General features: G+C 43.7%; 1 protein-coding gene across 1 annotated transcript; it reads right to left on the minus strand.

Moving 5' to 3' along the window:
• Positions 1-17,239: 17,239 nt before the first annotated feature.
• On the minus strand, positions 17,240-21,867 carry LOC139583010 (interleukin-20 receptor subunit alpha-like). The gene is made up of 7 exons (XM_071413619.1): positions 21,685-21,867; positions 20,553-20,685; positions 20,182-20,387; positions 19,881-20,056; positions 19,514-19,658; positions 19,043-19,182; positions 17,240-18,940 (listed from the first exon to the last, which is right to left on the minus strand). The coding sequence occupies exons 1-7, from the start codon at positions 21,722-21,724 to the stop codon at positions 18,020-18,022; spliced, it is 1,761 nt and encodes a 586-aa protein (XP_071269720.1). The 5' UTR covers positions 21,725-21,867; the 3' UTR covers positions 17,240-18,019.

Genomic DNA, 21,867 nt, shown 5'->3' on the forward strand with positions numbered 1-21,867 from the left:
TAACATGCTGTTCTCTGCTAATTACCCTGCAGGTTTTTTTTCTTGTTCTTTACCCTGCAGAGTGTAAGAGTAGCATGGTGGGCTTTCCACTACATTGAGACATTAACTTTGGAGTTCCTTAACAGAGTTACTCCATCATATGGTGCTGTTTTCACTGCTTGGATATTAAACCGGCTAGATAATATTGCAGTTGGCGTAAAACAAAAAACAAATCAATCAAATCCATTACCTGGTTGCAGTTTTTTTGTCTGCCTGCTTTCCCACACGGGTCCCATTTTTTGCAGAGGTACTGGGTCATTTATCCCTCACTGTGTTCCTATTCCTCCAAGCGGGTCACGCTGGGGATCCGCATACCTCGTGTTTGCACTGCCTGGGTTTAAGCCATGTGGAGAGGGCGGTGGAGCGCCCCTACTGGATGCCTACTTTGTGTGGTGTTCTCAGAACGCCTGCGCCCAGCGTGATTGGAGGCCATGCGCGAGTGGGTCGGACAGGCTCGGGCTCAAGCTGGGGACAAGCTCCCTCCCTCAGGAGTGGTGTGCCAGCAAGCCTCCCTCTACTGGGCCCAGTACCCCTACCAGGAAGCGTGGCCGGAGCCACCGCAGGCAGAGCCCATCTGCTGCCAGTCCTGAACGGGGGCAGGAGTCGGACCGCTGGGACCACCTTGAACGGAGGACGCATGCCCTGTGTCAGGAGGTTGATAGCTTCAATGGCGACAACAGCTGTTCCCCGTTGGCCAGTGATAGGCTGTTCCTGGGGGATGATGCTGGCACTGTTCATCACCGTGAGCGGGGCTGACAGGCCATCAGGAGCCTACTCACTCGGGTAGCCACTGCACTGGACATCAAACTGGTGGACAGTGATGACTCTCCATCTATCCCCATCTCTGCTGAGTTCCGTGCGGCCTTGCAGGAGAGCTGGGCCTCTTCCAGGGTGCGCTTCCGACTCAGCAGAGAATGGACCATGGAGTTATGTTGCGGGCGCAGAGTCACTCGGCCTCTGGGAGTACCCGACCATGGACACCATGATCGCTGCCATGGTCCTCCCGGACTGGGAGATTATAGGGCGGAACACAGAACTGAAGCCGGGACCCTCCCAGAGTCTTTGATGCAGACTTGAAAGCCACATTTGGGTCCCTTTGCTCTCTTGGCCGCCTTACCAATGCAGCCATGCTGCTGCAGGCCTACCTGCAGACTCTATTGCTCCGGCTGCAGGAGGGCACGCCTGCTTTCCCTGCTCCAGAGGGATGTGGCCCGCGCCAATGGACGTCTCTGGCTGACCCAATCCCGTCTGCCAGCTGCTCTCCAGAGAACATTTGCCACTCTCCCCATCCCCCCAGGGCTGACGTTTGTCCCAGGGGTTGATGACATTCTGGAGCAGACCGATAATGTTCGAAGGGACCAGGAGACCCTGAGACGGTTCAAGCCGCCTCCTCAGGCCCCGGGTCCAAGGCATACGGACCGTCGCCACCCACCTGCACCCAAACGACAGTTCATGGTTCTTCCCTTCGGCCTCTCCTAGGCACCCCGCACTTTCACTTTAATGGATGTTGTCCTGGCACTTCTCACGCCCCGAGGATTGTTGATCCTAAATTACGTGGACGATTGACTGATTTGTTCCCCGGCCAGGGCCCAGGTCCTGTCAGACATAGACATGCTCCTGACCCACATCGGCGGGCTGGGCATTACTGTCCTGAATGATTAGCTGGCTACTGTTTGCTATTTTTCTGGCATGTGCAGAATCTGATTTATTGATCTACAGTAGCTAGCTAAGATTAGCAAGCGAATCGCCATTTTGCAGAAATATATAAAATAAACTGTATATACCGAACTAGCTACTATTCCTCTCTTGCCCATGTGAAATTATAAAATGTATTAAGAGATCAGTAATGGGTTAGCTATAGTTAATAAACTAAATTATATTTTACCAATAGTCCTCATCTGACCCCCCTGATCTTAGCAATGCTGCACAGGGTCTCTCAAGCTCAGCACAGGCTGCTGCTTGTAGCCCCCAGATTTCCAGCGAGACCCTGGTTTCCAACTTTCAGTCTTCCCGAGGAAGAACCTTGGCAGCTCCCTCACAGACAGGACCTGCTCTCACAGTTGGATGTCAGGATATGGCATCCCAGACCAACTACAGCTATGGGTGTGGCTTCTGAAGAGCCCAACCCTCTACAGATTGGCTGCAATCCTGCTATTATCGAGACGTTACAGAACGCCAGAGTCCAATCAACCAGGATGATGTATGCTGGTCGCTGGAAGCTCTTTACCGAATGGTGCTCTAATAGGGCGGAGGAACCGGTGTCCTGCTCTGTACCTGTTATACTGAGCTTCCTTCAGAAACTATTGGTCTCAGGTCGCTCTGCCTCTACCTTGAAGATGTATGCCTCAGCCATATCGGCTAACCATTTATGCATCGATTGAAAATTGGCAGGGGCCCACTACATCATCTGCCAATTCTTACAAGGTGTCCACCGGCTGCATCCTTCCAGGGCCGTCCGCGGAGCATCCTGGGATCTGCCACTAGTATTGGAGGATTTGACACAACCTCCCTTTGAGCATACGGAGGAGATGGACATACAATTGTTATCTCTGAAAATGGCTTTCCTCTTAGCTATTTCATCAGCGAAACGTGTGAGTGAGTTCCACACGCTCTCTGTGAGTCCTGTCTGCCTACGATGGAAGGCAGACGACCTAGGCGTGACCTTATGGCCCAATACAGCCTTTTTACCTACGGTTTTATCATCCCTTCACATCAATCAAGCCATCGAACTGGCGGCCTACTGCCCCCCTCCTTTCCAGAATGCGGAGGAGGAGCGAGCAAATGTCCTGTGTTGAGTCCCTTCCCTCAAACACTATATGCAAGCCTCGGAGCACTACAGGAAGTCAGACCAGCTGTTTCTGTGGTTCGGTGGGAAGTCAAAAGGCCTTCCATTGTCCAAGCAGAGGCTTTCACACTGGGTTGTGGATATCATCGCTCAGGCCTACAAGGGTGTAGAGCTCCCTGTCCCAGAACGTGTGATATGTCGCCACATCCTGGGCTGCGCTGAGAGGCGTCCGCCTAAATGAGATATGCGCAGCTGCTACCTGATCGTCGCCCCCTGCATGTTTTCAAAACTTTACAAGGTTAACGTCACATCCTGCCACACCATGGGCTCTGCCATTCTTCGAGTGGCACTGGCGCATTAATCAGAGGTTAGTAGTGCTATTCCTCGCAACCTTGATGGTATGAGTCATCCATACTTTTAACCGTACTGGCGGTCTGAAAGGTATGAAGTAGAACGGAAGTTACGAATGTAACTATGGTTCTATGAATACCTGGAAGACCGTCAGTACATTCCTGTCACTCTGAATCTTTTGGCGAAAAGATTCTCTGTACTCTCATACATTTTCTTTTTGAGACCCAAAAGTACTCGTTACATTTTGAATGCTTAGCAGGACAGGGAAATTGTCAAATTCACACCCTTATCAAGAGATCGTTCCTGGTTATCCCTATTGCCTCTGATCTGGTGGACTCACTAAACACAAATCTTTCGTTTGTAAAGATGTCTGAGTGTTGGAGTGTGCCCCTGGCTATACGTAAAAAAAATAAAACGGTGCCGTCTGGTTTGCTTAATATAAGGAATTTGAAATTATTTATACTTTTGATACTTACGAAAATGTAAAACCAAATACTTTTAGACTTTTACTCAAGTAGTATTTTACTGGGCGACTTTCACTTTTACTTGACTCATTTTCTATTAAGGTATTTTTACTTTCACTCAAGTTTGACAATTGGGTACTTTTTCCACCACTGTATATAGCCTGCCTAAATAGCTGCATGTAGTCAAACTCCCCTCCTGAAAAAGGTACATGAAATCGCTAGACTACCTGTTCTCGTGCTTATGTTTTCTTTGATTACTGTTACAACTGAAAAAGTACTAAGTTTGTTTGAACAAGCGGTAGCAGAGTCATGGAGTGAGTAGCAGCTGGAAGGCTGGAAAGTGTAAAGTACTTAAGGGAAATTCTTTAAAGTACTCCTTAAGTAGTTTTTGGGGGTATCTTTACTTATTTATGTTTTTGAAAACAAAGAGTTTTATTTACAGTAATTTACTGGGTAAACCACCAACGTTTCGGCATCACTGTGCCTTCTCTTTGTTTTATAGCTTACAGTTTATTCACCATTAGTCAGCACATCTACACTAAATCATTTTCTCCAGCTCATGCTTTTTATTAGACTATTTATATTTTTGACAACTTATACTTTTACTCCGCTACGTTCCTAAAGAAAATACGTACTCGTTACATTTTGAATGCTCAGGCAGGACAACAATGTGGTCCAATTCACGCACCTATCAATATAACACATTTTTATCTCTACTGCTTTTGATCTGGTGGACTCACTAAACACATTATGGGTTTGTAAATTATGTCTGAGTGTTGGACTGTGCCCACCAGTCATAAGGGGCAACAAAAAAAAGTGCAGTCTGGTTTGCTTAATATGACTTTTACTTGAGTCATTTTTCATCTTTACTTTTACTCAAGTATGACAAGTGGGTACTTTTTACACCACTGCTTAGGGTCATGTAAAAAATCCTGGGTAGGCCATTATTTTGGGCTATTATTTTGGCTACCATGGCTATGCCCTCATAGCAGTGGCGACCCGTCATTCAGGGTTTTGAGCCCCACACTTTTAGGTGGGGCTTGCCTGTGTTGTTTGTTATTTGGCATTAATACGTGTCACATATCAGTTTGCAAACAATGTAAAAAACAACAACATGTAACTGAGTTAATAAAGCCACATACCAACATGGTCTCTTTTTTGCTTTCTTGATTAAGGCAGCTCCAAAATGCAGGTGTTTCAGCCTACCTCAGTACTTTCTGTGGTGGTGGGGCTAGCCAGCAGAAAATACAGAGCGTTGCGCCTGATTGGCTGTTTTTTGTCATGATTGGCTCAGTTTTCTGTTACTCATGGGACAGTACGTCATCCCCAATTCTAAGGTTAGAGCTCAAAAATGTTAGCCCCTTGGGTTCTGTCAAAGAGTTATATTAGAAGTGCCCATCCAAGAAGGCTCAATGTCATTGGCCACAGATAGAATGATATCAAATCACGTTATATCTACGGTAGCTTTGATTGGACTGATCATGTCAACATCATAGTTTCAAAATCTAGCAAGCTAGCAGTTGTCACAAATTATATAGGATTCCAGCGAGATATGTATACTGTAGCTAAAGTTATACTAAGTGTATGTTGTGTAGTAAGCTGTTAGTAGCCCATGTGCCTCACCCCAATAATTTGGGTCTATTTTCACCAACGTGGTATTGTAAACACATCGTTCGTGGCCAGTGTGTGCTTGTTTGCCTATAACCTGTTTTAAAGAAATGTAATCACTGAATATTGTAAGAACTTTCATTGTCTGTTTATATGTAAGAACGGCCCATGTTCTGAATTCTGTCGCTGTACATTTCAAAAGTGCTGAACAAATAATTATATTGACTACGTCTGTCGTCTCTCGCTCGTTAATGTCTTAATCGAAATTACGGATTGCCTCTTATCCGCTTGTCGTCCCCGTATGCCATAGTTTATACATCTCAATTGTCAGTAGAAACCACACTTGTTTAAGCAAGTCAGCCATATCAGCTATGTTTTTTTTAACACAGTAAATGAGGCTGAATGAACTGTAGCAGTGGTAAGGTGTTGGGACTGCTGTTGGGACTCTGCTTTTGGGACAGCTTTATGTAGGCCCAAACAGTTTGTGGTGTCACACCTGCTCCCGCTCTCCCTCCCTGGCACTCGAGTGCATCAGGCTGCCCAGTATTACGCACTCCTGCCACCATCATTACGCACACCTGCTTCCCTCATCACGCGCATCAACGATTCATTGCCCTCACCTGGACTCAATCACCTGTGTTATTACCTCTCCTACATTGTTACCTTCCCCAGTTTCTGTGTTGTGGTTTTGTTTGTATGTGTGTGTTTCATGATGGCTTCGTGAAATAACCCCAGCAGCTGATTGGTCGGGATTGTTGATTGGAGCTGACCCCGCCCCCTGGTCCGAAAGAGCTGTCTTCAATTACAGACTCCTTCTGAAGCAATATAAGCCAGTGTTTGGTTGCTCAGAAAAGAGATGATTGCTGAGAGAATAGAGCTGAGGGTTATATCATATGTTGGTTGTTGCTAAGAGATTTGGTATGTACTATGTTAGTTGTTGCTGAGAGAGCTGATTGTTATGTTCTGTGTTTGTTTGTTGCTCAGAGAGAGAGCTTCTTTAATGTCCTTAGTTTTTTTCTCAGTTTTTGTTGTGAAATAGTTTGTATTCTGTTTCATTTGTGCCCAGGGGGAAGGGGAAGACACCTAGGGAGTGTTTAGGCAAGAGGCCTGCGGGCATACATAACCCGTAGTATTTACTGTCTATGCACATGTAATGCCCGGGGTGTAGTGGATGAAGGAGTCAAACGCAGGAGACAGAGAGTTCAGAGTAGCGTTCCAATTTAATTCCCCACACGGGTGAAAACACGACGCTGCTCTAAAAGTTATGCTCCACCACAATAAAGTGAGAAACACGAAAATCACAAGAACCAACGTACACGAACCGTGACACACAAGAATGTACATAACAGTACACACAACAATCCCGCACACCCAGCAGGCCGGGCTGCTGGGTAATAAAGCCCCACAAATCACCCTAACCACAAACAGGTGTAACCACTAAACAAAAAGGGAGGGGGAGGAAAAGTCAGTAGCAGCTAGTAGGCCGGTGACGACGACCGCCGAGCGCCACCCAAACAGGAAGGGGAGCCACCTTCAGTGGGAGTCGTTACAGCACACTAGGTAAGACCTGGGGGGACCACCCCCTGTATTTTGGCTAGCGCACCAGGTGGTGCTAAGATAGGTGGGTAGGCAGGTAAGGTAGGAGAGGGGGCTTTGACATTTACTTTCTTTGGTTCCGTCCAGCCCCTTTTCCCCAAATTACCGTGTGATGGAATAAATTCCCTGTAAACAGTACCAATCTCTGCCTTTGTCATCCTTACTCGCACCTACAGTCCCATACGTCTTTCACTCCACGGGGAGTTGAGTTGTAGCAGGGTGTTGCGTTCCCTCTTCCTAGAGGCGTATGTAACATACATCTGTTCCTGGCTTCTGCATTAATTGTCGTATGTCATTGTGTTACCCGGTTCTGATGCTGTTCCTTTCCATGCAAAATTAAATGTAGCTGTCTATTTACCACCACCAACTCATGTTGGCACTCGACAAGATCTATAAGGTCGTAAGTAAACGCTCATCCAAAGGTGGCACTCCTAGTGGCCAGGGATTTTAATGCAGGGAAACTTAAATATGTTTATACCTCAATTCTACCAACATGAATGTGCAACCAGAGGGGAAAAAAATCTAGTCCACACACAGAGATGTGTACAAAGCTCTCCCTCCATTTGGTAAATCTGACCATAACTCTTTTCTCTTGATTCCTGCTTACAAGTAAAAACTAAAGCAGGAAGTACCAGTGACTCGCTCAATAAGGAAGTGGTCAGATGGTGCAGATGCTAAGCTACAGGAATATTTTGCTAGCACAGACTGGAATATGTTCCGGGATTCTTCCAATGGCATTGAGGAATACACATCAGTCACTGGATTCATCAATAAGTGCATCTGACGTCGTCCACACAGTGACCGTATGTACATACCCCAACCAGAAGCCATGGATTACAGGCAACATCTGCACTGAGCTAAAGGCTAGAGTTGCCGCTTTCAAGGAGCGGGACTCTAACCCGGACGCTTATAAGAAATCCCGCTATTCCCTCCGACAAATCATTAAACAGGCAAGCATCAATACTAGACTAAAATTGAATCGTGCTACCCTGGCTCCAACGCTAGTCGGATGTGGCAGGGCTTGCAAACTATTACGGACGACAAAGGGAAGCACAGCTGCGAGCTGCCCAGTGACACGAACCTACCAGACGAGCTAAATAACTTCTACGCTCGCTTCGAGGCACACAACACTGAAGCATGCATGAGAGCATCAGCTGCTCCGGACAACTGTGTGATCACATTCTCCATAGCCGATGTAAGACCTTTAAACAGGTCAACATTCACAAGGCCGCAGGACCAGACGGATTACCAGGACATGTACTCTGAACATGCACTGACCAACTGGCAAGTGTCTTCACTGACATATTCACCTGTCCCTGACCGAGTCTGTAGTACCAACATGTTTAAAGCAGACCACCATAGTACCTGTCCCAAGAACACCAAGGTAACCTACCTAAATGACTACCGACCTGACTACAGGAAAAGGAGGACGAGCACGTCCCCATTCTCATCGACGGGGCTGTAATGGAGCAGGTTGAGAGCTTCAAGTTCCTTGGTGTCCACATCACCAACAAACTATCATGGTCCAAACACACCAAGACATTTGTGAAGAGGGCATGATAACCCATATTCCCGCTCAGGAGACTGAAAATATTTGTCATGGGTCCTCAGATCTTCAAAAGGTTCTACAGCTGCACCATCGAGGGCATCCTGACTGGTTGCATCATCACCTAGTATGGCAACTGCTCGGCCTCCAACCGCAAGGCACTACTGAGGGTAGTGCGTATGGCCCAGTACATCACTGGGGCCAAGCTTCCTGCCATCCAGGACCTCTATACCATTGCCAAAGACTCCAGCCACCCTAGTCATAGACTGTTCTCTCTGCTACTGCTCGGCAAGCGGTACCGGAGCACCAAGTCTATGTCCAAGAGGCTTCTTAATAACTTCTACCCCCAAGCCATAAGACTCCTGAATAGCTAATCAAATGGCTCCCTGGACTATTTGCACCCCCCCCCCCCCCCCCTCCCATTTTTACACTGCTGCTACTGTTTATTATCCATGCATAGTCACTGTACCTCTACCTACATGTACATATACCCCCTGTATATATACTCGCTACTCTTATTTTATTGTTGCTCCTTAATTATTTGTTTTTATTTTATAAAAAATTTTCTTCTGTTTATTTTAGTAAATACTTTCTTAACACTTTTTTTAAAACTGCATTTTAAGGTCTACACGTTGTATTTGGCGGATGTGACAAATACAATTTGATTTGATTTACCTGTACAATAGGGCTTCACCTTTGAATCCGTGGCTCATGAAAAGTTAATGCTATCTTTATGCACTGAAAGATGCCATTTACCAGATGATCAGACCAGTGGAGGCTGCTGAGGGGAGGACGGCTCATAACAATGGCTGGAACGACACAAATGGAATGGCATCAGCGTTTTATGTATTTGATACCATTCTACCTATTTCGGTCTAGCCACTACCACGAGCCCATTCTCCCCAATGAAGGTGCCACCAACCTCCTGTGGATCACACAGTAAGTTTATTTTATAGCAGAAATATACAATTAAAGGGCCTCCCGAGTGGTGCAGCGGTCCAAGGCACTGCATCGCAGTGCTTGAGGCATCTACAGACCCGATCCCAGGCTGTGTCGCAGCTGGCTACGACCGGGAGACCCATGAGACAGCACACAATTGGCCCAGCGTCGTCCGGGTTAAGGGAGGGTTTCGCCAGCTGGGATGACCTTGTCCCATCGCCCTCTAGTGACTCCTTGTTGAGGGCCGGGCGCATGCACGCTGACCATTTTTCGGTGTTTCCTCCGACACATTGGTGCGGCTGGCTTCCAGGTTAATGAGCAGTGTGTCAAGAAGCAATGCGGCTTGGCAGGGTTGTATTTCGGAGGACACATGGCTCTCGACCTTTGTCTCTCCCGATTCCGTACGGGAGTTGCAGCATTGGGACAAGACTGTAACTACCAATTGGATACCACAAAATTGGGGAGAAAAAGCGGTAAAAAATCTGTCACCTTTTGCGATATAACATTTTTCTCTGTTATATCATTTGGCAGTTAACATTAAGGCAAACTTAAAGGTAATGATCAGTTCACCATCATATTTCCATTCATACAAATGGCTCTCAGAACATTAAACAATTTCTATAGAAATTGTTGACGTCTCATCCTTTGATGTTCTGTTGTGTGAATCATAACACTTCTCATCATGTGATTCTGTTGACTCCTACTGGGAATATAATACGAAGTTCCAAGGTGTTCAACCCAGCAACAACAGCCATGATTCAAAGCTACTGTATGACGGCCCTGGTCAGGTTATGAGTCAGCTGCCATTGTCCCCATTCTGTACTCCAATACCGCACTATCCTACCGGGGACTAAAGCCTACAAGCTGTTTAATTGCCTAGACTGGCCTATAGATCATCTATCAGCATTAAGCCTTAAGTGCTTTGTCCATAGCCGTCTATTAACCAGTTCTGCTGCAAATATGGATTTCCTTTAAAGAGGAGCACAATGACAGACTGCGGTCATGAATCTCTGATATGATCATTCACCAACCATAAAACGTAGTTCCTTATAATGAAAGGGCTTTGGAGCGGCTGTGTGATATATTCAGCTCAGACTGAATACCCCATGGGTCAGGCCGGGAGGATGACAGACTTGGAAGCTTGGACTGGTGAAAATCAGCTGCAGGCGCACGAGGCAATTGTGCAGAATTTATGTCTTGTCTCAGCACTGTGTTCAATATCACCCCACTCACCCCTCGTTTGTGCAAAATAAGCACTATGACTGAAACAGGATAGTGCTCCTCAGTCTTCCTCAAAAGAGTGTGGCTGGCTGTGAGAGGAGTGTGTGATTACTTTGATGGTGTTTGCCGTGGGTGGACCAATTGGAAGCAGAGCCTACATATTTGAGCTCTGTGTAATTCTGCATATTCACCTTTGCCAGGCTTATGAGATGCAGCAGAGCTTTTCTAAATCGGCTAAATAGGATCTTCCTAGGTTTTTCTTAATAAGCATATGAATGATGTTTTCTGCATAAGTCAAATGAATGCTCAAAGAGAAACAAACCTTCTTAAATACAACCTGTGTTTGAAAATTTGAAAATCAAACATTGAATGTCAACAGAGACAATGAGATAAGCTTGCCTCAAGCTATCACATTTGTACAGAAATGACACTTGCAAGAGCATGAAATTGTCTCTCAGTAGTGCACCTTCCAAATCCATATCTTCCAATTCACAGTCAGTACAGATGAAAGACTACCAGCCTGGTCTCATAGACTAGACGTAACATAGTAAATCAAATCCGGGACACTCCAAATTATTTTATTGTTTAACGTTTGGTATGGTTACATAAGACCGATGGTTACTGAAGGCAAAAATGAAAATAGGGTGGTTGGTCGGGCATTTAGCAACTCAAAGGTTGTGAGTTCAAATCTCATTACGGACAACTTCAGCATTTTAGCTAATTAGCAACTTTTGAACTACTTAGCATGTTAGCTAACCCTTCCCCTAACCTTAACTATTCTAGCTAACCCTTCCTCTAACCCTAACCACAACCCTTTAATCTAACTCCTAAATTTAACCTGACCCTTAACCCTAACCCCAAGCCTAGCTAATGTTAGCCACCTAGCTAGAATTCGTAACATATACATTTTTCATATTCGTAACATATTGTAAGTTTTGCATATTTGTAAATTCGCTGCATATAATATGAATTGTAATTCGTAACATATCATGCAAAATACAACATAAACTCTGCAAAAAAGAAACGTCCTCTCACTGTTAATTGCGTTTATTTTCAGCAAACTTAACATGTGTAAATATTTGTATGAACATAACAAGATTCAACAACTGAGACATGAACTGAACAAGTTCCACAGACATATGACTAACATAAATTGAATAATGTGTCCCTGAACAAAGGGGGGTCAAAATCAAAGTAACAGTCAGTATCTGGTGTGGCCACCAGCTGCATTAAGTACTGCAGTGCATCTCCTCCTCATGGACTGCACCAGATTTGCCAGTTCTTGCTGTGAGATGTTATCCCACTCTTCCACCAAGGCACCTGCAAATTCCCTGACATTTCTGGGGGAATGGCCCTAGCCCTCACCCTCCGATCCAACAGGTCACAGACGTGCTCAATGAGATTGAGATCCGGGCTTTTCGCTGGCCATGGCAGAACACTGACATTCCTGTCTTGCAAGAAATCACACACAGAACGAGCAGTATGGCTGGTGGCATTGTCATGCTGGAGGGTCATGTCAGGATGAGCCTGCAGGAAGGGTACCACATGAGGGAAGAGGATGTCTTCCCTGTAACACACAGCGTTGAGATTGCCTGCAATGACAACCAGCTCAGTCCGATGATGCTGTGACACACTGCCCCAGACCATGACGGACCCTCCACCTCCAAATCGATCCCGCTCCAGAGCACAAGCCTCGGTGTATCGCTCATTCCTTCGACGATAAATGTGAATCCAACCATCACCCCTGGTGAGACAAAACCGCGACTCGTCAGTGAAGAGCACTTTTTGCCAGTCCTGTCTGGTCCAGCGACGATGGGTTTGTGCCTATATGCGACGTTGTTGACGGTGATGTCTGGTGAGGACCTGCCTTACAACAGGCCTACAAGCCCTCAGTATAGCCTCTCTCAGCCTATTGAAAACAGTCTGAGCACTGATGGAGGGATTGTGCATTCCTGGTGTAACTCGGGCAGTTGTTGTTGCCATCCTGTACCTGTCCCACAGGTGTGATGTTCGGATGTACCAACCCTGTGCAGGTGTTGTTACACGTGGTCTGCCACTTCGAGGACGATCAGCTGTCCGTCCTGTCTCCCTGTAGCACTGTCTTAGGCGTCTCACAGTATGGACATTGCAATTTATTGCCCTGGCCACATCTGCAGTCCTCATGCCTCCTTGCAGCATGCCTAAGGCACGTTCATGCAATTGAGCAGGGACCCTGGACATCTTTCTTTTGGTGTTTTTCAGAGTTAGTAGAAAGGCCTCTTTAGTGTCCTAAGTTTTCATAACTGTGAATCTAATTGCCTACCGTCTGTTAGCTGTTCGTTTCTTAACAACCGTTCCACAGGTGCATGTTCATTAATTGTTTATGGTTCATTGATCAAGCATGGGAAACAGTGTTTAAACCCTTTACAATGAAGATCTGTGAAGTTATATGTATATATTATACTAAATGGAGTGTCCCAGATTTACATACATAATGATACGAAATGCTCTGAGACCAGGTTGACTGCAGATGTGCCGTTATAGGAAAAGAGACCCATCTAGTGTACATCTATGATTCTGTTTTGATGATAGATATGAAGTTTTGGTTTCACTTGTAAGCAACAGATTGAGGGCATTGATGTGTACAGTAGGCCTGTATTACATGCATTTATTCATTTTATTTCAACACTGGGCTAGTGCTAATATTTAAAATGTTACATTTTCAAGAATGTCTGAATAATGGGGATAAAATACTAACATCCACTCAGCTGCTCTTTTCTTAATCTTGATTGGTGCTTTTTGGGCGACAAAAAGGTGAGAGTAAGGCCACAGTGTAAACAGTACAACACAGTTAATCATTAATTAGCACCAACCAGACGACATTAATCCTTCCTTTTTTTCAGTTCCTCTTTTCAAAAGCGTTCATCACGAAAGAGTGTGGCTTGCTTGTGTTATACCTCACAATGAACAAACATTATGCTTCAGGTAGTATGTTCCATGTTTTTTTAATACTGTATAGAATATATTGTAGGCATACATCATTTAGATTTTTTTTTTATCGAGAACAACAATCAAGCATCGCTTTTGTGCACACAATGATGTATGATTTAAAACTTTTCTCTTGAGTCACTGCCCTTCTGATATAATGGATGTAAACCCTTGCTTGAACACACACAGATAATCACACATTCACACCATATTTCAAATTTGTTGCCTTCACAGGGCCGTAAGAAACAAAACTGTATAGCTTGGCCTTTTTTTGCTCTTATCATTTTCATAGTCTTACTCAAAACAGTAACTGCACCTTCTATTCTTTACCAAAGATAACAAGATATTTCATAACCAACATGACTTCTTTAGTCTGTTTCCTCAAGTCCTATCTACTCAGTTCAGTTGAAAATACATGAAGATTCCATGGTAATATGTGGATGAAGACCCCATCCTCAGCTATGGGTCAAGGCATGGACTATTATTACCAAATAGGTTAGGTTTTGCTCCACACGGACGGTCATTTTCCTCATTGAATTACACCTAGTGTGGGTTAATCGTTAATGATGGTGTATTATTAGTAAAAGTATATCTTAATATAATCATATTATAATTTACCAGTAACGAGCCTGCAGATGGAAGCGGGAGTTATCAGTGTGTACGAACATCAAATATCTGGCACTGACATCTGTTTGGGTGAGTCACGTGAAAAGACTTCAGTAAAGTGCACATTCTGCACTATAAAGACAAATGTGTTTTTGATGTTAAATATCAAACACCCATTGATTCTCTGAGGTAAATCTTTGTTGACCTTTGTGGTTGCCTTTTGGCGACATCAACCAAATCCTTTTTAATGTAGCTTTTGGGAAGAACAAAAAACAAAAGGTCCATCTGTTCACCTTCTAATCTATCGACTTCTTCAAAGAGATCATGAGAATGTTCACATCCATGTGACAGTCAACTGTTCATAAAAAATATATATCTATGGGGGGGGGGGGCATTTCATGCATGCAAGCAGTCACACACAGTCACACAAACACCAATAATTACACTGAACAAAAATATAAATGCAACATGTAAAGTGCTGGTCCCATGTTTCATGAACTGAAATAAAAGATCCCAGAAATGTTCCATATGCACAAAAATGTATTTCTCAAAAAGTTTGTGCAGAAATTTGTTTACATCCCTGTTAGTGAGCATTTTGTTCTTTTAGGTGCTGAGGAGTATTTCTGTCTGTAAGAAAGCCCTTTTGTGGGTAAAAACTCATTCTGATTGGCTGGGCCTGGATCCCAAATGGGTGGGCCTATGCCCTACCAGCCCCACCCATGGCTACGCCCCTGCCCAGTCATGTGAAATCCATAGGCTAGAGCGGATTTATTTAAATTGGCTGATTTCCTTATGTAAACTGTAATGAACTCAGCAAAAACGTTGAAATTGTTGCATGTTGCGTTCATATTTTGGTTCAGTATAGTTAGAAAAGAAAAAGTAACAAATGGGAAATGATGAAGTGCTTTTAACAGTCAGGTTACGGTATAAAGTCAATATTGCCTCCATGTGCTAGGAGTATAATCCAAGGCATCTAACCTCACCCTGAGTACAGTTAACCTATTTAATCCCTTCACAATAGTGGAAAAAAACGTTTGTACTTTATAGGCTCTAGAGAAGTTAAAGTTGTACTTATCAACAAATAAGTAAAATATGATGCATTATTAAGGTGTCTAGTATGATTCAGAGAACTTTCTAATTATTTCTCAAAATAGTCACAAGACCACAAGCATAAATCTCCAATGTATAATTTTTTTTGTGATATCCAATTGTTAGTTAGTCTTTTCCCATCGCTGCAATTTCCCTACGGACTCGGGAGAGTTGAAGGTCGAGAGCCATGCGTCCTCCTAAACACGACCCTGCCAGGCCGCACTGCTTCATGACACACTGCTCGCTTAAACCGGAAGCCAGCCACACCAATGTGTCAGAGGAAACACCATCTAGCTGTCAGCAGCTTGCAGGCGTCCAGCCCGCCACTAGTGCGCGATGGGACAAGGAAATCCGGCCGGCCAAACCGTTCCCTAACCCAGACGACGCTTGGCCAAATGTGCACCGCCTCATGGGTCTCCCGGTCACGGCCGGCTGTGACACAGCCTGGGATCGAACCACCCATCAAGGCAAAGGGTGGCTATTTGAAGAATCTCAAATATAAAATATATTTTGATTTGTTTAACACTTTTTTGGTTACTACATGATTCCTTATGTGTTATTTCATAGTGTTGATGTCTTCACTATTATTCTACAGTGTAGAAAATAGTAAAAATAAAGAAAAACCCTTGAATGAGTAGGTGTTCTGAAACCTTTGACCGGTAGTGTATGTTTAAATCAGTGATTTTGTTATTTCAGAAGCAATTGGCCATATATTGACTCATAATACTGAATTAGTGTAGATCTTGTTTATATTAGTGTTGGGACTCGGTCAAAGGTGTAGACCTGGTTTGTAGGAGTACTGGAGCTGAGGTGCAGGGGTAGACCTGGTTTACAGTTTGAGTATTCAGGCTTCAACACATTTAGACCTGGCTTAGTTGACTAATTGAGTTCAAGCATAGGTGCAGACTTTGTAGGTATGTAAATTGGATCTGAAGTACAGGTGTAGACCTGGTTTGTATGAATAGTGGGTCTGAAATGCAGAAGTACACCTATTTCTATGACAAATGGGGCTGACATGTAGCAGTGGACTTTTTGTTTTTCAATATTGGGTTAGACTTGCAGGTGTACACCTGGTCTGTAAGAATATTGGGTTAGACTTGCAGGTGTACACCTGGTCTGTAAGAATATTGGGTTAGACTTGCAGGTGTACACCTGGTCTGTAAGAATATTGGGTTAGACTTTCAGGTGTACACCTGGTCTGTAAGAATATTGGGTTAGACTTGCAGGTGTACACCTGGTCTGTAAGAATATTGGGGCTGAAGTACAAGTGTCGACCAGGTTTGTATGAATGTTTGGGCACTGGGGTAGACCTGTTTTATATGAGTATACCCATGGATTGATCTGGTTTATATGAGTCATGGGGTGTAGAGATACACAAGGCTCATTCAGGTAATGGGTCTGGATGGATCTCTATTGCCCATTAAAATCCTTACTGGTAACAATTTTGTGGTAGGAAATGATTAGCGTGTACAGGTAGGGGTCATAGGACTAACATATGCAAATAACAGGGTTGGGATCTACAACGAATAGCTGGATAGGTTACTGTTGGTGACTTGGGGAATACAGGCCTAATGAAACAGGGTAACAGGGTAACAGGGCTGAGATAGGCAAGTAACATGGATGAGGTGTATTGGCAAAGGAACTGGGGTCTATGAGTAACAAATATGGCATTTAGGGCTAGGATATGGGTACTTGATTGTATCAATATTAGGGTATTGGCATGTGGGTGTTAGGGTTTGGACAAGGGGGTAACAGGCCTGGTGTGTGTGGGTAAGTAAGGGTGGCAGTAAGATTGGCAGGTTGCCCCTAGCGGTTAGAGCGTTGGGCCAGTAACCGAAAGGTCGATGGTTTGACTCCCCGAGCCGACAAGGTGAAAAATCTGCCGATGTTCTCTTGAGCAAGATACAACTATGGCTGACCCTGTAAAAACAACACATTTCACTGCACCTATCTGGTGTACGTGTCAATAACAAAACACTTTTTAAGTGGGCTAAGAGGTATATAGATATTGGGGCTGAGAAAAATGGCTAATTGTTTGTTTATTTTATTATAGGCAAAGCACAGTATGTTCCCATCGGTCACAATTGTGACAAAGAATAAAACAAATATTTTTTTACATACTTTTCAATAAAAAAAACAATAAAAAACAATATGGATTACAAGTTAGGGTTAATAGTGGTATAAGATTTGCATAGTGGCGTGCCTGAGAAAAAATGTGGGAACAAATGGGTTAACGGTGATTGTATGACATCAAAGTGTCAAAATATTTGAGGAAAAAACTAATGCATCCTTCATTTGCATAGACAGGTCAGTCCAACGATTTCCCTGAAAAGCTTTGTCTTCATAGTCAGAGGGAAGTACATATTGTACATAATGTACTCTCCAGGTGGAGGACAGTAAGCTTTAGTGTGTTATAAAACAACATGGTTAGAGACCATTACAGCCACACTCCTTCCTGGTTGTTAATCATCATGAGGTAAAGTGACATTGCATGTGCATTCAATTCAACGTTGTATGAAGTTGTACACAGAAAAAGCTACAGTATCTGGCAATATATCAATCGTAATAAGTAAGTAGAAAAGTATGGATAAAAAGGTACAAAGTAAACAAAACCTTTCTCAAAAATATGTTAGTTACAATCACAGTGCTAAAGCAGTTACAAAGTGTTTCGGATGAGTTTAAAAAAATTCCTTCATTTGATTTGGCAATTTTTCCACTTACGGTAAACATAAACAAATTGCCATTATGAATAGCTATACCATTCTTTAATAGCGTGTCCCCCAAAACCCAGTGTAAATGTCCAATAGGTTACTCTTCCATGTTGATCACTAAGCTCCAGTTGTTCTGTAGTTTAGTCAGATCACTCTCACCCTCACTCTCCTCTGACTGCCTCACCACCACAGAGGGTAAGATCTCCACATGCTCTAACTCCCTGTTCATCTCTCCCTCTACCTCCACCTCTGGAATAGGCTTGGAGAGCAGAGGGATCTGGAGGATCCCTGTTGTAGGGCTCCAGTCAACACAGTTACCGCCAGATCCATCCTCTTCCTCAGACTCCTGTGGAAACAGCGTATGCCTCTGGGTTCTGTACAGGTTGACCTGGGATAGTCGCAGGGGCTGAGTATCCCTCCTGTTAGACTGTGTCTGGTACTCTGAGGGGTAACTTTGGTGTTCCTCAGCCTTGTCTTCCCAAAAGTCCACCTCAGGGGTCTCTCTGACTGAGAAGTGCTGCAGTGCGTAGGCACCCACCCGATCAGGCTCTTTGTAACTCATGCTCTCCTCCCCCATCTTTAGACCAGACAGCAGTGGAATTCTAAAGAGCCCGTTCTCCACAGGCCCCTGTGAACATGGCGCAGATCTCTGTGCTATGTACGTATTGACCTGGCTGAGATGCAGCGGCAGGGTTTCCTCACTGTCAGATGCCTCACTTTCCCTCATTTCCGGAATCTTTGGGGACGCTCCAATGAAGCCGTATTCTAGGGGCTCTGGTTGGGCCTCCCTGAATTCATCTTCCCATGATCCCTCCTGAGAATCCTCTCTGCCAGGGGCTTGCTGGGCAGCGTAGGGTAGTATGGGCTCCCCCTCTGACTGGTGGATGAGGGCAAGGATAGTGTTGGGCTTTATGGCCATCATCTCCATGGGCTTGGCCATGTTGACCAGTACCACGTTCACTGTCACAGCTTGCTCAGGACAGAAGGTCCGCGGTGGGTTCTGAATGTCCGATATTTCCTGAAACAGGAATAAGGTGGTAATTGCATCTTAGTAAACTGCACTTCATAGCCATTGTTGAAGTCTTCTATTAGTCACATATAAGTCACATATAATTCTTACCAGGAAAGGGGGACTTTTCTGTTTATTAACACAGACAAAATGGTAGACAAGGCATCCGACCAGGATCAGCATGAAGAGGCAGATGACTGATGGGACAACGGCACCCAGCAACATCAGTAGCAGCTGGCCATAAAAGGGATCTGTAAAGACAGAGTGGTAAGTTAGAGATAAAATAAGACAGATCTATAAAAGCACATAGGATAGAGCTGAGAAGACAAACTCACACTCACTCACTAGCACACGCACATACAGACACACACAAACACCCCTTGAAACATCAACATAATTCCTTCTCTAACAGGAAGAGAAAATACACCCTGGGAAAACACCTCAAGTTGTCTCATTCCTCAAGTCCTCTTGATTGTTTTGTCGTGCTGTACCAAAACCTGTTGAGTAGATTTATCCTGACAGATAGAAAAGAACACTGCACACTAGGTCATTGGAGCAACATTAAATCAAGTCTTATCTTACCCTTTGAGGTTGTTAGGCACTGCCATTCAGATGCATGACAAGCTAAAAGAAGTGATAGGACCTGGGCCTTAGCAGAGAAACAATACTGGGTTTCATAGGCAAGCAGCCTATATTCAAAGGATCTGTTTTCCACAGTGAAGTGTTGCTGAAAGACAAAATGTATACAGAAAGTTAAAATACACAATATAGAACTAACAATCATAATTAATCTGCATTTTAGCTAAATATATAATACAAAAAATATATAATTGTAGATTACAATCTATTAATGCAGCAATTTGCACTGATTAAAGTCCCTGCAGACAGTCCTACATATTATGTCATTTAATTCTTTACACAGAGTTACAGTAACCTAAGTAACACCAACCGTTTTGTTGCTTCTGTTGTCGTTCACAGACAGGTTGTAAGTCATCTGAGGGTAGAATTTCAACAAGGAGTAATCTTTTGTAATGTTCCCAGTCTTCCATCTCATTGGACCCTTCAGCTTAACGGTAACACTATTCTCCTTCACCACAAGTTTGACAAGTGGAGGTCCAAAGGTTGCTGTTTGAGAAAGGTATAAAAATGTCCTATCATATGTGGCCTGACACATTCTCTGATTGACTCTTTCACTTTGGCTCCTCTTTCATAGATAAGGAAAATTATCTTTGAACAGGATCTCAACTTACTGTCAGCTTTGGGTTCGAAACTCTTTTGTGTGAGTGTCCATTTGGAGGACCTGTTTTTGGCCAAAGCCTTGACTCTGGCAAAGTAGCCTTCATCCAGGTCAGTTGTCTCATTGGATAGATCACACCAGGTCTGAGGGATGTCTCTGCACTTCTTCTTCACCCTCCAGCGCACTCGTCTCGCGCCACCATCCATACGGTCACCATAGCTATGAGACAACAAATAAACACATAATGAGATGTATCCTTAAATCCATGGATCATGGACATTTATTTACAAGTAGTTCATGGAAAGCTCAGTCTCTCGTGACAAAACCGAGTAGCTAATTTGGTTCTGGGTGCCGAGATCATGATCAAGTCTAAAGTGTCCTCACATGGCATATTCCACTGTGTAGTTGGTGTCATTTTGTGCATCTTTCCCAGGATGCCACTTTACAATGTTCCTCAGGTTCATGGAGTTGAAGTGTACTCCTTCGGGACGCACTACAGAGGACACGTGTGAGACCACTAGGAAAGGAGAAAGAGCAGAAAGCAGATGATCAAGGTCATTTCAAAATGACTGCTGGAGCATCACTCCTTAAACAGTAAACAGTTCTAAAATAATACAATTATATTATAGAGAAATGAAGAGAGCGATTTAGACCCTTCTTCTTTTGGAGACTGAACATAATTTTTGTATAGAACAGGATGTTGTTGTGATGAAATTTGAACAATAAAAGATTTCATAAACCCTCAAAAAGACACCCTTCTTTCCCTCTGACTGCACGAGACCACATCTTTGTTTCCTGTGTGATTCAGAATACCACACAATCACGTAATTCAAGGACACCTCATGATTAGATAAAAGAAAATGAACCCTGTTCAGTGCATCATAAATGTCATTGAGCGCTGTTTTTCTGTATGCATGCCAACAACCTTTTGAAATAGCTTTGATCAATGCCTTGAGTATCAACTTATCATGAAATGTAACACATTTCTCTACCATTTCTACTCACTATCTACATCTGCTGGGTATGCTGATGGAAAATACAGTTAGAGTGAGGTTCCACATCAAGCACAAGTAAAGTGAGTGAAAACAAAAGTAAACCAAAGTAAATGCCACCCACATAATGTTGAACGTGTTTGGGTGAGTTCCAAAGTGACAAAAAATTATTACATTGGTTAAACATGCTTAAAATGACTTTTTAAGGGAGAAAGTGAGTTCCAAAGTGACAAAAAATTATTACATTGGTTAAACATGCTTAAAATGACTTTTTAAGGGAGAAAGGGGGAAACAAATTGAACAATGACAGCTGAACAATGATAGCTGAACTATTCCTGTTGCGTGACAGTAGCAAATTATACATTGTAGTTGCAAAATATTGAGTATACTGTCTATAGGGCATAAAACCAAGCCAATGGTGTTCTCAAAAACATTGCCAGGTGATATGTGATAAACATGACTGCACAGCAGTAGTAAACATTTTCTTAAATTGATTATGAGCTGCAAATGAAAATTAAGCCTACCTGCGGTCCATAGAGAAATAATGTAGAGATATTTGACCATTCTTTCCCGTAGAATTGTTGGTAAATAGTTTATAACATTGTCATAACAAAAGTTTTGACAACTTTAAAAGGAGAATTGAGCTCATGGACATTTCAACCGATTGGCTAAAGTAAATTATTCAGTTCTAGGATCCCGTTCTTCCA

Source organism: Salvelinus alpinus, chromosome 8 (assembly GCF_045679555.1).
Source record: "Salvelinus alpinus chromosome 8, SLU_Salpinus.1, whole genome shotgun sequence".
NCBI classification, from domain to species: Eukaryota; Metazoa; Chordata; class Actinopteri; order Salmoniformes; family Salmonidae; genus Salvelinus; species Salvelinus alpinus.

What these genes read in the sequence shown, in the direction of transcription:
- LOC139583010 (XM_071413619.1), bottom strand. Translation starts at nt 21,724, where the DNA reads ATGGTCAAATATCTCTACATTATTTCTCTATGGACCGCAG. An exon ending in TATTTCTCTATGGACCGCAG is followed by an intron (nt 20,686 to 21,684) that starts GTAGGCTTAATT and finishes CTCCTTTCCTAG; the next exon opens with TGGTCTCACACGTGTCCTCT. An exon ending in TTTCGAACCCAAAGCTGACA is followed by an intron (nt 20,057 to 20,181) that starts GTAAGTTGAGAT and finishes TTTCTCAAACAG; the next exon opens with CAACCTTTGGACCTCCACTT.